Source organism: Pteropus vampyrus, unplaced genomic scaffold, assembly GCF_000151845.1.
Source record: "Pteropus vampyrus isolate Shadow unplaced genomic scaffold, Pvam_2.0 Scaffold228, whole genome shotgun sequence".
In the NCBI taxonomy this organism is placed as follows: domain Eukaryota; kingdom Metazoa; phylum Chordata; class Mammalia; order Chiroptera; family Pteropodidae; genus Pteropus; species Pteropus vampyrus.
This window is the reverse complement of record NW_011889009.1, coordinates 720,148-732,123: the sequence shown is the minus strand read 5'-3', so window position 1 is coordinate 732,123 and position 11,976 is coordinate 720,148. Positions and strand designations below refer to the sequence as shown.

General features: G+C 58.0%; 1 protein-coding gene and 1 pseudogene across 1 annotated transcript in view; both read left to right on the top strand.

Moving 5' to 3' along the window:
- MYLK3 (myosin light chain kinase 3) overlaps positions 1-11,976 on the top strand; it is a 31,020-nt gene that overhangs the window by 2,831 nt on the left and 16,213 nt on the right. Inside the window, exons 2-5 of the mRNA XM_011373746.2 lie at positions 5,155-5,230; positions 6,024-6,426; positions 9,211-9,668; positions 11,551-11,656. Coding sequence (XP_011372048.2) covers positions 5,155-5,230; positions 6,024-6,426; positions 9,211-9,668; positions 11,551-11,656 — 1,043 coding nt within the window. The remainder of the gene's footprint in view (positions 1-5,154; positions 5,231-6,023; positions 6,427-9,210; positions 9,669-11,550; positions 11,657-11,976) is intronic.
- On the top strand, positions 5-5,148 carry LOC111728783 (annotated as a pseudogene).

Below are 11,976 nucleotides of genomic sequence, written 5' to 3'. Positions count from 1 at the left end.
CACCATGGACAAGAAGCTTAACGTGCTGAACGAGAAGGTTGACAAACTCTTGCATTTCCAAGAAGACGTCACGGAGAAGCTGCAGTGTGTGTACCGAGGCATGGGCGACCTGGAGCAGGGTCTGCACCGGCTGGAGGCCTCCCGGGGCCCCGGCCCGGCTGGGGCAGACCACCCTCCTCCAGGCGATACGCAGGCCGGGTGGCCGGAGGTCCTGGAGCTGGTGACGGCTGTGCGGCAGGATGCTGCCCAGCACGGTGCCAGGCTTGAAGCCCTCCTCAGGATGGTGGTGGCTGTGGACAAGGCCATAGCTTTGGTGGGGGCTGTGTTCCAGAACTCGAAGGTGGTGGACTTCATCATGCACGGGAGCCCTTGGAGGACAGGAGGCCTGGCCGACGCCGAGGGCCCCGCGGAGGTTGGTTCTCGCCTCCCTGCCCGGTGCCCGTCTGGCTGGACGGGCGGCCCAGGGTCCCAGGTGGGGAGGCCAGGCGGCGTGTCTCAGAAGAGTTCGGGGCTGTCGTCCCCTCTTGTTCCTTGACCTGTTGATGGGGAAAAGGAGACAGAGCCTTAAAGGTCACAGGTGGCTTTCCAGACAGGGCACTGTCTTTCAGGGAGAGGAGGCGGTGTCTTGGGGACCGTGTGGCCTTGGGCAGCTCCAGGGCACCTGGAAGTGGGGGACTCACAGGCCCTGAGGGAGAGGAAGACCGTGGAGCTTCCAGGACATCCGGCGACTTCCCTTTACTCCCCTCTGTCCCTTCACATGTCGGGTGGGACACAGGTGGGGACCGGTTTATCCTGACAGAGCCCGCATTCAGAAGCCCGGCCCCCCTCTTCCTGTCCCCAGCCTTGTGCGCTGTCCCAGAGTGGGTGGAGTGTGCAGCTGCCCGTGGAGACTAGTGTTGACAGTGACCCATGGGGGACACAGGCCAGGCCGCAGCCGGAGCCTGGGGGTGGGGTGTGACATTTCTGGGAGCCGCTGTTCCCAAGGGTTGCATAATCAAACCCGCTGGCTAATGGAAGTTTGGCTGGGGTGGGGGTGTTTGTGTGCGTGTGTGTGAGGTGTGTAGAGGCAACACTCTGTTTGGGGACAGCTAAGGGTCAGCCACTTAGCAACACTCAGATGGCCTGAGGTCACTGACTAGGTGGATCCCTGTTACCCACCAGCCTCTGCAGGAGAAAAGCTGGGGTCCTCAGGAGCTTGTCCTTGGCTGTGCAGGCCGCCAAGCCCGCTTCCCCTCCCCACCGCAGCCTGGCCAGCTCACCCAGCTGACCTCTTCCCCTCCCTGCCCTGCAGCTTCTGGAGCGGAGCTCGTCCCTCCGCCCTGGCTCCCTGTGAGTCTGGCCTATGAGAGAGATGGGACCTAAGGGTCTCGCCCCTGATAACGCCCCCTCAGCCTTTAAAAAGGGAATTCACCTCGTATCTGCGTGTGGTGACGAACATCCCTGTGGGGAGAGGGCACGGTCTCCCCCTCCATCCGCCAGCCCCTAAGAGCAGCCTTCCTCCTGCGCTCGGAGGTGCCGGTTTCCTGTGAAGCCTTCCAGAAATAGTCTGTTTATCTGGAGCACTCCGGGGCGCACACCACCCTCTTCGTTTTATTTTAACTCAATTATCATTTACATTCTGGACTCGTTTTTTTTTTTCAACTTAATATATTCTGGACATTATTGCACATTTACACCTAGAAAGCATCTCGTTCTTCTTTGTAACGTTGCAGATTGCTTGGGGCGGTGTCTTAATTTCTTAACCAGTCCCACATCACTGTTGGTTTATATTGTTTCTCATTTTTAGCTGTTAGTAAACGATGCAGTGAATATTCATAGAAGTGTGATTTTACCTGTAGAATACCCTCATAGCAGCGGCGACGTCAAGCCAAAGGGTAAATTGTGTAATAGAAAAAGCCAAACCGACCTTCAGAGGAGTTACTGTAATTTGGCATCCTAGTTGCCTCCGCTTTCGCTAACAAAGCAGATTATCCAACTTTTGGATTCTTTGCCTGTTTGGTGCATGAAAACTGAAATCTTATTGTGCATGCATGTGCGCGTGCATGTGTGTGTCTTAACATCTTAGTATAAAAGTTTTCAAGCGTTTGTAAAAATAGAGATTAGCATAATAAACCCTGTGAGCCCCATAACTGGAGGCCAGTTTTCCCCATCCATTTCCCTGTCTCCAGATTCTTTTGAAACAAATCCGAGATATTGGATCATTTCTTCCATAAACATTTCAGCAGTTACATCTAAAAGAGAAAGGCTCTCTTAGCTATTATCGTACCTATAAAGTAAACAGAAATTTTGTATTACCAAAGTCAAGGTTCAAATTTTCCTGAAGCATCTTCTCTTTTTTTTTCTTTTATAGTTTGAGTCAAGCTCCAAATAAGGCAGTTGGTTATATGCTTCTTAAAGCTAACTCTTTTCCCTTAATTCATAAAAAATTTCAAACTTTCTTATGGAAAATTTTAAACATTACCCGAAACAGATAGAATTACATATCTCATCGTAGTTTGAATTTGTTCTCCTTTTACTAGATGTTTGAGTCTCTTTCACAGATGTAAAACCTTCGGCGTTTTTCTGTGAAGTGTCTGCTTGTGTCCTTTCCCCTCTTTTCTATGTCAGTTTTTTGCCTTTTTCGTATTAATTTGTGAGGTCTCTTCCTACCTTAGTGAAATTAGCCGTCGTACATGTCACGGATAGTCAGGCGTATCTGGATGGGGGAAGTTTTAGAACTTTCTCTGTTCCGAGTTCTCACATTTCTCGCCAGTTCTCCACTGGCACGTGACTGATCTGACTTCTGGTCTTTGTGTTGAACACACATTTCGGTGACTGTCTATAGATTTGGGTCCCAGCTCCCGGTCAGGCTGCCAGGCCCAGGCAGGAGGCCTCGATTTCCCTCTGTGCACTGCGGCCCGGGCTGGCCTCACAGGACGGGTCCGAGGATGGGTGGGGGACGGAGACACAGCCCTGGCAATCTGTCTCTGTCGGTGCCGAAAGCTGTATTCTGTATGGACACTTTCTGGACACCTTCTGTGTGTCCTGAGAGAGTAGGGGCATGGCATCCATTTGTGGAATAGAATTAAATCTTAGCGTTACATTTTAAAATTGTGCCAGGACTTTGTGAGGGCACCTGTTAGGCCCGAAACGCACAGTGACACTTCATTTGGTTGTAAAAACGAATTAGAGTGTTATTGGAAGCCAGGCGTGCTCAGGAAGGACAGGTTCAGGCCCAGCCAGGGGCGGGCCCAGATCATGGTCAAGCTGCTCGGGAGACGTCAGGCCTCTCGAATGGCGTTTGGGGTGGCTTCTCCTTTCTCTGGATGCACCACGCAAGGCAGGGATCACAAAGTTGTCCCTGACGACAAAACCTATCTGTGTGTGTGTCTGGTGCATGTGCACCTGCCCCCGAAGGCAGAGGAGAGGACAGTGTGAGCCCAACAAGGTCTGCCAAAGGACAGTGTGTTCGGCTCCCTCCCTACCGGTGGTGGGGGGCAGGAGGTGGCCTGTTCCCCCAGCTACGGGGGTGGCAGGACAGAGTCTGCAGAAAGAGGCCAAGGGGGAGGTCTTGGCTGAGTGGGGGCCTGGGTCACCTTCATGATGCCGGTGACCATCACGATGGCAGCACCTAGTATTTATTAAGTGCCTGGTACATGCCATGCACTGGACTGTGTGTTCTTACGTGTCGTGTTGTCACATTACGAGGGCAGAGCTCGGTGTCCTACAAACTCAAAGACACAAGCAGGTAACAGAATTGAGAGAAGGGGCCCAGCGTAGGAACTGCAGTGGAACCAGGCCTTGTCCTTAGTGGCAGGGATACATTGGTGAGAGCCGAGGGCTGTGACGCCCCACTAACAGGGGGCCCCTCCTGCCGCGTGTGGACCTAGAATTGTCAGACTTTCAGATATTTTTTTCAAGGGAAGCTGGAAAATTACAATTTTATCTAATCAGTTTTATTAAGGAACATAAAATAAGCTGCGCCCCCTCCACAAAATATGCACATTTTAAGTATACAGTTCTACAGATGTATATACCCCAATGACTACCATCATAATCAAAATATAGAACAATTCTGCCACCCTGAAAGGGAACTTAGAATTTCAACGTAAAAATCCAGAATTAAACCATTGATGTGAAAACGTTTTAAATGCCGTGCTAGCCAGGCAAGATGCATCTCGGGCTCTTTTTGGCCTCTGGGCTTCCAGGGGCCTCATAGGGAAAAGGCCTGCGGGGAGGGCCCTGGGACCAGGGGCTCAGCTAGGACAGGTGCCAGGAGGAGTTTTAGGAGATTCTTCACCAAAGACTCGGAACCCCCGGAAGCCCTGGGGGACCTAGCAAGGGGTCAGGCCATCTAGAAAGACTTGGAAGTACTGAGTGTTCTGGGGCCTGCTGTGGGAGCAGAGGCACGTGCCCGCCAGGCCGAGAGCTGGCTCCGGGTGCCCTTACACGATGGCCCACTGGACAGACCACCGTCTGGCTCGGGGGATGAAGGCGTGGAGCTCTGGAGCACTCGCCACGTAGCTGCTCAGACGAACCCCCAAGCCTGCCCAGGGCCTCTGTGGGTGGATGACCTCATGCTCCCCCTCATGCAGACGAGGAAAGTGAGAAGCACAGAAGTAAGGGTCTTGGCCGAGTGGCGAAGGTGGGGGTCAAAGCACGCAAGTGTGGCTGGGGAGCCCCGGAGGCTGTGCTCCCGGCCACACTGTGCCACTGGGACCGGCGAGGGCAGGTGCCCCGACCCGGCCCCCACCCACCTTGTTAACTGATCGCCGTGCCTCTCCTGCAAGCCCAGACCCCTTGGACTTAGCTTCCAAAGCAAACCTACGGTCTAGTGGTCGACCTGAGGACGACCTGAGTTGACATTTTAAGGTTCACACCGTTTTCCATCCCTGGTCTGAGTACTTTGACCCCCAGCCCGCTTAGGCCCCCGTCATGTGCCGGGTCTGCCCTCACCAGCAACGCAGTGACACTTTAGAAAGGCAACCCCGGGAAAGCCTCGGTGTCCTTAGTTCTGAAGTGACAACAGCAGTAGCCACCCTCTGGTGTAACTGTGACTTCGTGACATGACCCGAGTCCTTCGGTGTCCAGCACATGGTAGGCACACGGCACGTGCGCGTGGCTGGACGGTGCTGTTGGCGGCGGCGATGACAGTTTCTGTGGTGCTTCTTTCAGAACAGAGAGCGCGTGGACGACGAGGGAGCGAGACCCAAGTGTGCGCTGAGCAGCAGAGCTGGGGGGCCCGGGGCAGGTGAGTGCGCCCCGTTCGCTTCATCCGACGTCGCACCCCTACTGGGGTCAGAACGAAAACGCCACCAGCACCACCAGCAGAGTGATCACTGAAAATCTGCTGAAGCCCCCCCCACCCCAATTCTTTTTGTCCTTTATGTGTGTCCATCCCACCAGAGATGACCGTCAGCTGCTGCTTTAAAGTCACTTGGAATAGTTCCCCTGTGTGTAGCCTGCGCCACCAACTCGATACTTAGATATTTTTTCACTTTGTTTACATTTTTATGGATACCTTTTTGAAAAAAGTTTAATTTTTTTTATAAGCTTGCATAGTATCTACATAATTCCAAAGCCACAATGAGATATATTGTCGAGCATCCGCCCTTGTTCCTGTGTCCTGTTCCCTCCCGCCGTATGAAACCATCGTACCAAGTTTTTGTCTTGTCTTTCGGGGTCCAGTGTCTTCAGACCACGTTGTAAGTGGTTGCACACGTGCACGCGTGTGCGCGTGTGCGCACACGCCCTAGCTTGAACAGCTCAGCGCACACCCTTCCCCCTCCTGCGTCTTCTCACTTCCGGTGTACCTCGAGGTCACCCCGCAGCTGCCGTGGAGGTTTCTGTCCTCTTGCACAGAGCCGGCCAGGTAGCTGTGCTGTGAAAACTGGCCCCCTACCGGTAACAGCTAGGGTGGCTGTTTTAACTCTGCCTGTTGCAGACGTGCCACGTCGAATGGCTCTGTGCCTGTCCTTTGTCGTGTCTTTGGGATAGACCCCTCCACGTGGCAGTGCGTGTTCATCTCGCCTGTTTTCCCGCAGAGAGCCAGAAGGCCGACCCGGAGGGAACAGTGGAGAGGCTGTCCCCCACCCGTGCTTCGGGGATGGGATCTGACACCCTCACCCAGACGGAGGCCTTGCCAGGCCAGGAGGATGGAGTTCCTGGCCCAGACCAGGTATCCCCTGGCCACCTGCTGCCACCCAGAGAGGCAGAAGCTGAAACTGCTGGGGCATCTGGCGAGAACCCCGAGACTGGCCTGGAACTGCCGGCGGCACCCAGCGGGGTCTGTGAGGTCCCCCCCAGCCAGGAGGCTGCACCGGGTGAGGGACAAGGCGCACCATCCGGCGGGCCTGACCCTCGGCCCTCAGAGGAGGCCACGGAGCTGACACCAGGGCCGCTAGCCCAGGCCAAGGCAGCTCAGGGTGCCAGCGAGGTGCATTCGAGGTAGGTGCAAGCTGGGCCAGGGGGCGGTGAGCGATGGCCCAGCCGCACAGTCGTGTGGCCCTGTGCACAGCACAGGGCCGTCCTCATGAGGGGACCACAGAAGGCCTAGACCCTGCTTCCGGGAACAGAGAGTGCTGGTTCTCACGTGGCGCCCGTGAGAATCACCTGGGAGGATGTCTTAAATACGGACGCCCGGAGATTCTGGCTTATTCAGCCTGGAGTGAGGCCCAGGCACTGGTCTGTCTGGTTCTGGGGGGTGACTTGACCCTCAGGACGCGGTCTCAGGACCAGCCCTCAGCAGATGGGGTGCTGGAGAATGAGGAGCCAGAACCTGCTGGTTCCCGAGCTCCTCCAGCCCCAGGAGCGGTGCATCCTGGGTGGTGCCCAGGGCTCCTCCGGCTTCTCTCCCGGGCTGGGGCCCTCTCGCGCCTGCCCTGGGCTGCTCTGACCTGGGACTGAGCCCTCCCTCTGAGGCCTGGCTCCGGGAGGGGACCTGGCGGGCAGGGGACCTGGTGTCTGCGTGCTGTGGCGACTGGCAGAGAAGCCTAGATCATTTGGAAGGAAGTGGGACCCCCCCCCCAGGAGACCTAACCAGCCAGAGGGAAGAGTTCCTGGCAGGCATCCCGCATCCTGGCCGGGTTCTGAGTGTGGAATCGGGATGGGGGGATTTCCACGAACGTGTAAGTGGCCCCCAGGAGATTCTGAGTGAGGGGCTGGGCGTTCGGCTGCTGAGGCCTCCACATCAGTTTGAGCCTGTGCTGGATTTCAGGCACACCGGGCCTGCCGCAGCTTCGGGAACGGGTAGGCCAGTGCCTGCCTTTGTGACATGGGTGTACTTTGAGGAACAGAGGCTGTAACTCACGCGTCAGCTCTGGTGGCAGCGGCTGCCTGTCTGGGGGCTCCTGAGGCCTGATCTGGATGTGGGGGTGTGGAGCACTGTCCCTGATTAGTAGTATTGGCTGATTATGCCAGCAGGAGGCGGGAGAGCCATGCAAACTCACAGTGGCAAGGGGCTGCATGCATGGCGGTGCCAGAGGGTCATCGCCTGGCCTCCTACGTGTGAAGATGAAAGGGACAGCAGAGAGCCTTGGCCTTGTCAGCCGGCCACCTGCATGGTCTTTGAGCTACTGGCTTCCTGCAGTTCCTGTGTCCCTTAGTCATGACAAGGCCTGAGCTAGACTTGGGTGCCGCCCATCCCAGCCTTCCCTGTCATCAGCAATGCACTCAGTGCCGGGGGGGCAGAGTGTTGGGAGGAGTCTGCCGCCTCCTGCCCGAGGCTTGGCAATGGACGACAGGCTGCCAGGTCCTTCAGACACCCAGGGACAGGGACCGCCGTCAGGGGTCCTGCAGCAGCTCAGAGAAGGGGCTGGGGAAAGGCTTCACTTTTTTTTTTTTTTTTGGTAAAAAACATAACATAAAATTTACCATCTTACCAGTTTTTAAGTGTATAGTTTATCAGCGTTAAGTACATTCACATCGCTGGGACACAGACCTTCAGAACTTTTTCATCTCACAGATTTGACACTGTACCCATTGAACAACCCCACCCGCCCCGCCCCGGCCCCGGCCCTGGCCCCCGCCCCCACCATTCTCCTTTCTGCCTCGGAGTTCGGTCCACGAGCTCTGTGTAAGCGGAACCACACAGCGCGTGTCTTTTTGTGACTGGCTCGTTTCGCTCGGCATAGTGTCCCGGGGTTCGTCCGTGGCGTAGCAGGTGCCAGGATCGCCTTCCGTTTTGGGGCTGGCTGACAGTCCACTGTGGAGGGACCGTCACCTGTCAGCGGACACGAGGCTGCTTCCACCCTGCGGCTTTGTGAATGATGCTGCCGTGAACGTGGTGTGCACGTGTCCCTTGGAGACCCTGCCTTTGGCTCCGCTGGCTCTGTTCCCGGGAGCGGGGCGGCCGGATCACGTGTTGGTTCTATCTTTAGAGTTCTGCGGGAGGCCGTGCTGTTTTCCGCAGCGGCCGCACCACGTCAGGCCCCACGTGCTCCCTTGTCTTTGTGACTTCCTCAGCGCATGCGAGCTATTTCCCTCTGTCTGCCAGAGGAGGGAACCCGGTGGCAGAGCCGAGACTGGGACAGAGGGCTCCAGGCTCCCTCCTGGGACTCAGTCCATGCCAGACACTCACCCCCTGCCCCCGCCCCACACGCACAGGCCCGGGCAGCAGGGCGTGAGGGCCAGTCAGAGCAGGGGCAGCTCTGAGAGGGAGGGTCTGAATCCCTGGGGGTCACAGTCCCCGGGGTCAAGGTCCTTCCCGACCCCAGCTGGGTCCCAGAGCCCGGGGCGCAGCGGGATGTGTGGGGGGCAGACAGCGGCCACTGGGCTAGGCGGGCCCCCACAGCCAGAGAGAAACAGAGTCCAGACTGATGAGCGATGCCCAATTTTAATAAAACATGCCTGACCTGAGGTTTCCGCTGTGCTGCTGGGCTTGGTTCGCTCTCCTCTCCATTTAACTGAGAGGGAAACTGAGGCTTGGGGGACAGGCCTCCTGGTGCGGAAGCAGTTCTCCAGGCCCCTGGGGAATCCGCAGAGCTGGTGGCCCCGCCGGTCACTGAGGCTACTTCTCTCCTGCTGTCCTGTCTGGGCAGAGGGGCGCAGGGAGCCAGAGGGGCAGGGGTTGGAGTCTGCTGGTTCCAACCATAAGCTGACCCTTTCTGCAGATGAGAAAAGCGAAGCCCAGAGGCCACGGGCCGAGTGGCAGTAGCAGGTGGTAGAACCCAGTCCGTTCTGACTCCAGAGACTTTGCTTCTAAGCTCAGGGTCATATTTCTCTCTGCCCCAGGATCTCCATCCGCGTGCAGGAGACAGGTGCACCTGGGGAGCTGCTTGTGACACAAGAGGATAGCCTCACGCCCACGCCCCCTGCAGAGGCTCCAGCAGCTGCCCAGCCAGATGAGCAAGACCTGCCTGGGCCTAAGTGCTGCCCCCAGACCCCTGGGAACGAGTCGGGAAAACAGATCCCAAAAGGAGCCGGCGAGACCTCCCCACCGAGTGAGCAGAGCGGCGATGCGGGCGCAAAGGCCAAGGAGAAACATGGTCCCGCGGCCGATCCCTCCACGGGACCAAGCGAGGCCAGGACGGACACGGGAGACGACGCTGGGGCCCTGGGCCCGCACCCGGACAAAGGCCCAGGAGCAGGGGGCCCTGAGGCCGGCGAGGACTGCCCCACCGAAGGCCTGGGCGGGGCCGAGGCGGGGAGGAGGGCGTCCCTGGGCGCCCAGGCTGGCAGCGTGGTTCTGGGTAAGTGGCCGCTGCCCTGTGCCCACAGCGAGCGGGTTTGGAGGGTCTGCTCCTGGGGGCCTCCCTGCAGCTTCCAGGGAGAGATGATGCAGATCAGGGGGTGCAAGACGGGCTGGAGATGCAGCTGCCGAGCAGAGGGGACCGCGGGCTCCCCTGGGGCATCTCTCAAAGCGCCTGAGTCGCCACCGCTGCCATCATCCTGCATGGGACAGGGAGGGCTCGTGAAAAGCAGGTGCGCGAAGGCCACCGCCAGCTTCTTGCACCCAGTGAGCCAGCTCTCATCCGGGGTGGGGAAGGGGTGGTCAGGTGCTGTCCTGCTTCCTGTCCCCATGGTGAGGGAGGTGTCCGGTGTCCTTGTGCCCCAAGCCCTGGTGCCCCTGCCGCCCCGGGATCCGCGGTCGCCCGTCACGTTGACGTCCTAGCTGCTGCTGCTCCCCTCGTGTGGCTTGGCCCAAATGTTGGCGTGGGCCTCCCTTAATTCCTGTAACACAGCTGAGAGCAGCCGTGACTTGGGAGGCTTTTCTGAGCCTGGGACAGTGACAAAGCCAGCGCCGTCTGAGGACTCAGTGTGCTGGGCTGTACGTGTCAGTGCCGGCCCCTGCCACCTGGGTGTGCGTGCATGTGTGCGTGTGTGTGTGCGTCTGCACGCAGGGGGATAAGTGGACACACGAGAGAGGCTGAGAAACGCGCTCAGGCCGCAGCGTCAGTGCTGGGGGGGGCCCTGACCCGCCACGTGCTCGTCACGGCCTCACCACCGCTCAGAGCAGAAACAGCATTTAGCCTGGAATGTTGCAGATTTGGAATATGCTACACATGCCTGAACCCAGGTTCTCTCAACCTACTGGGAACCCAGAAAAAAGAAAAATCGACCAAATCCCACAAGCATTACCCCCGGAGTCCAGGGCTTGACTTTGCAGGGGCAAAAGCGATTGAGCCACGTGCTCTCAAACTCAGGCTTCGTCTTCGGGGAGCAGAAAGCTGCTCATATTGACAGAGAAAACTGGTGTTTTCTCGGTCTCGGGGTGTTGGAGTTGCCCCTGGAATGCCGAGTGCTCCTGTGCCAGGTTCCAAACAAGCGTCAGCCCGAGCCACGGACTTCCCGCAGGGCGTCCCCTGGCCTGACTGCACACGCCGGCTCATGTCGTCATGTTGGTGCGTGGTCTGGATTCTGTTTTATCTCTGCTCCATTTCGTGTAACATTTCCGGGTTCCCATCATCTCTGTAGGACGAGGTTTGTTTTTTGTTTTTATTAAAAAAAAAGCAAACCCAAACCATTTTTATCTCTTCAAGTGCTGGTGTCCTCCGTTTCCCCTCCATTCCGGTCGCTGCCCACCCCCGCCAGGGGCTGCATCGCAGGCTCCGTGCCCTGTCCGGACACCCAAGGGCGAGAGGAGAGGCGGGTGGGTGTTTGTTTCTCCAGCTGCCTCCCTGGCACGCCACCCCTGCTGGCTCCGCAGCCCGGCCTGTACCCTTGAAATAGGCTGTCCTCACGCCCTGCTCCGTCACCCTGTCCCATGTGCTTTCCACTTCCCGCGGCCGCGCTGACCGCCCTCCCCACCCCCGCCATTGCCACCGGCCCCTTCTTGACTTCAGCGAACAAACTGGATGTGACCTCTCCGTCTTGCAGTGAGCCCTGTCGTAGGTTCCAGGAGACCCAGCTCAGGATCCCGTTTGTCACTGACTCACTGTGTGACGTTGGACCTGAGGTGACCCAGTCACTTCACCTCTCTGGGACTCAGCTTTCTCCTCTGCTATGGGTGACTCAAACGAGATGATCTTTGAGAAGGGCAAAGGGCTTGTCACTTGAACCAAGAGGGTCTGGGGTGGGTGGCTGAGGCGGAGGGTGCACATCGGAGGCTCAGGGACTCTGTTTCCTGAACAGATGACAGCCCGGCGCCCCCAGCCCCTTTTGAGCACCGGGTGGTGAGTGTCAAGGAGACATCGGCCTCAGCGGGCTACACCATGTGCCAGCACGAAGTCTTGGGAGGGTAGGTGGGCTTTCTGCTCTGGTGAGGGGCGGGAGAGGAGGGCCCACACGGCATGGAGGTGAGACCGTGTACTGGAGGTGGCAGGGGCCGACATAGCGGGGTGAGGACGTCCTCCGGGGTAAAGTGCGCCAGGTAGCATGCGGTGTGGGATGTCCACTGGGGTGCGGGATAGCCCACACGGCGTGGGGTGAAGCGGGTTTCCTCTAGGTGTTAGGTGGCCTGGGTGGAGTAGGGTGAAGGCGTAGGGACTCTGGTGCGTAAGGAGGAGGGCTGGGACCAGAAAGCCCAGGGGACAGGCTGGCCAGCCACATCGGGGCGAG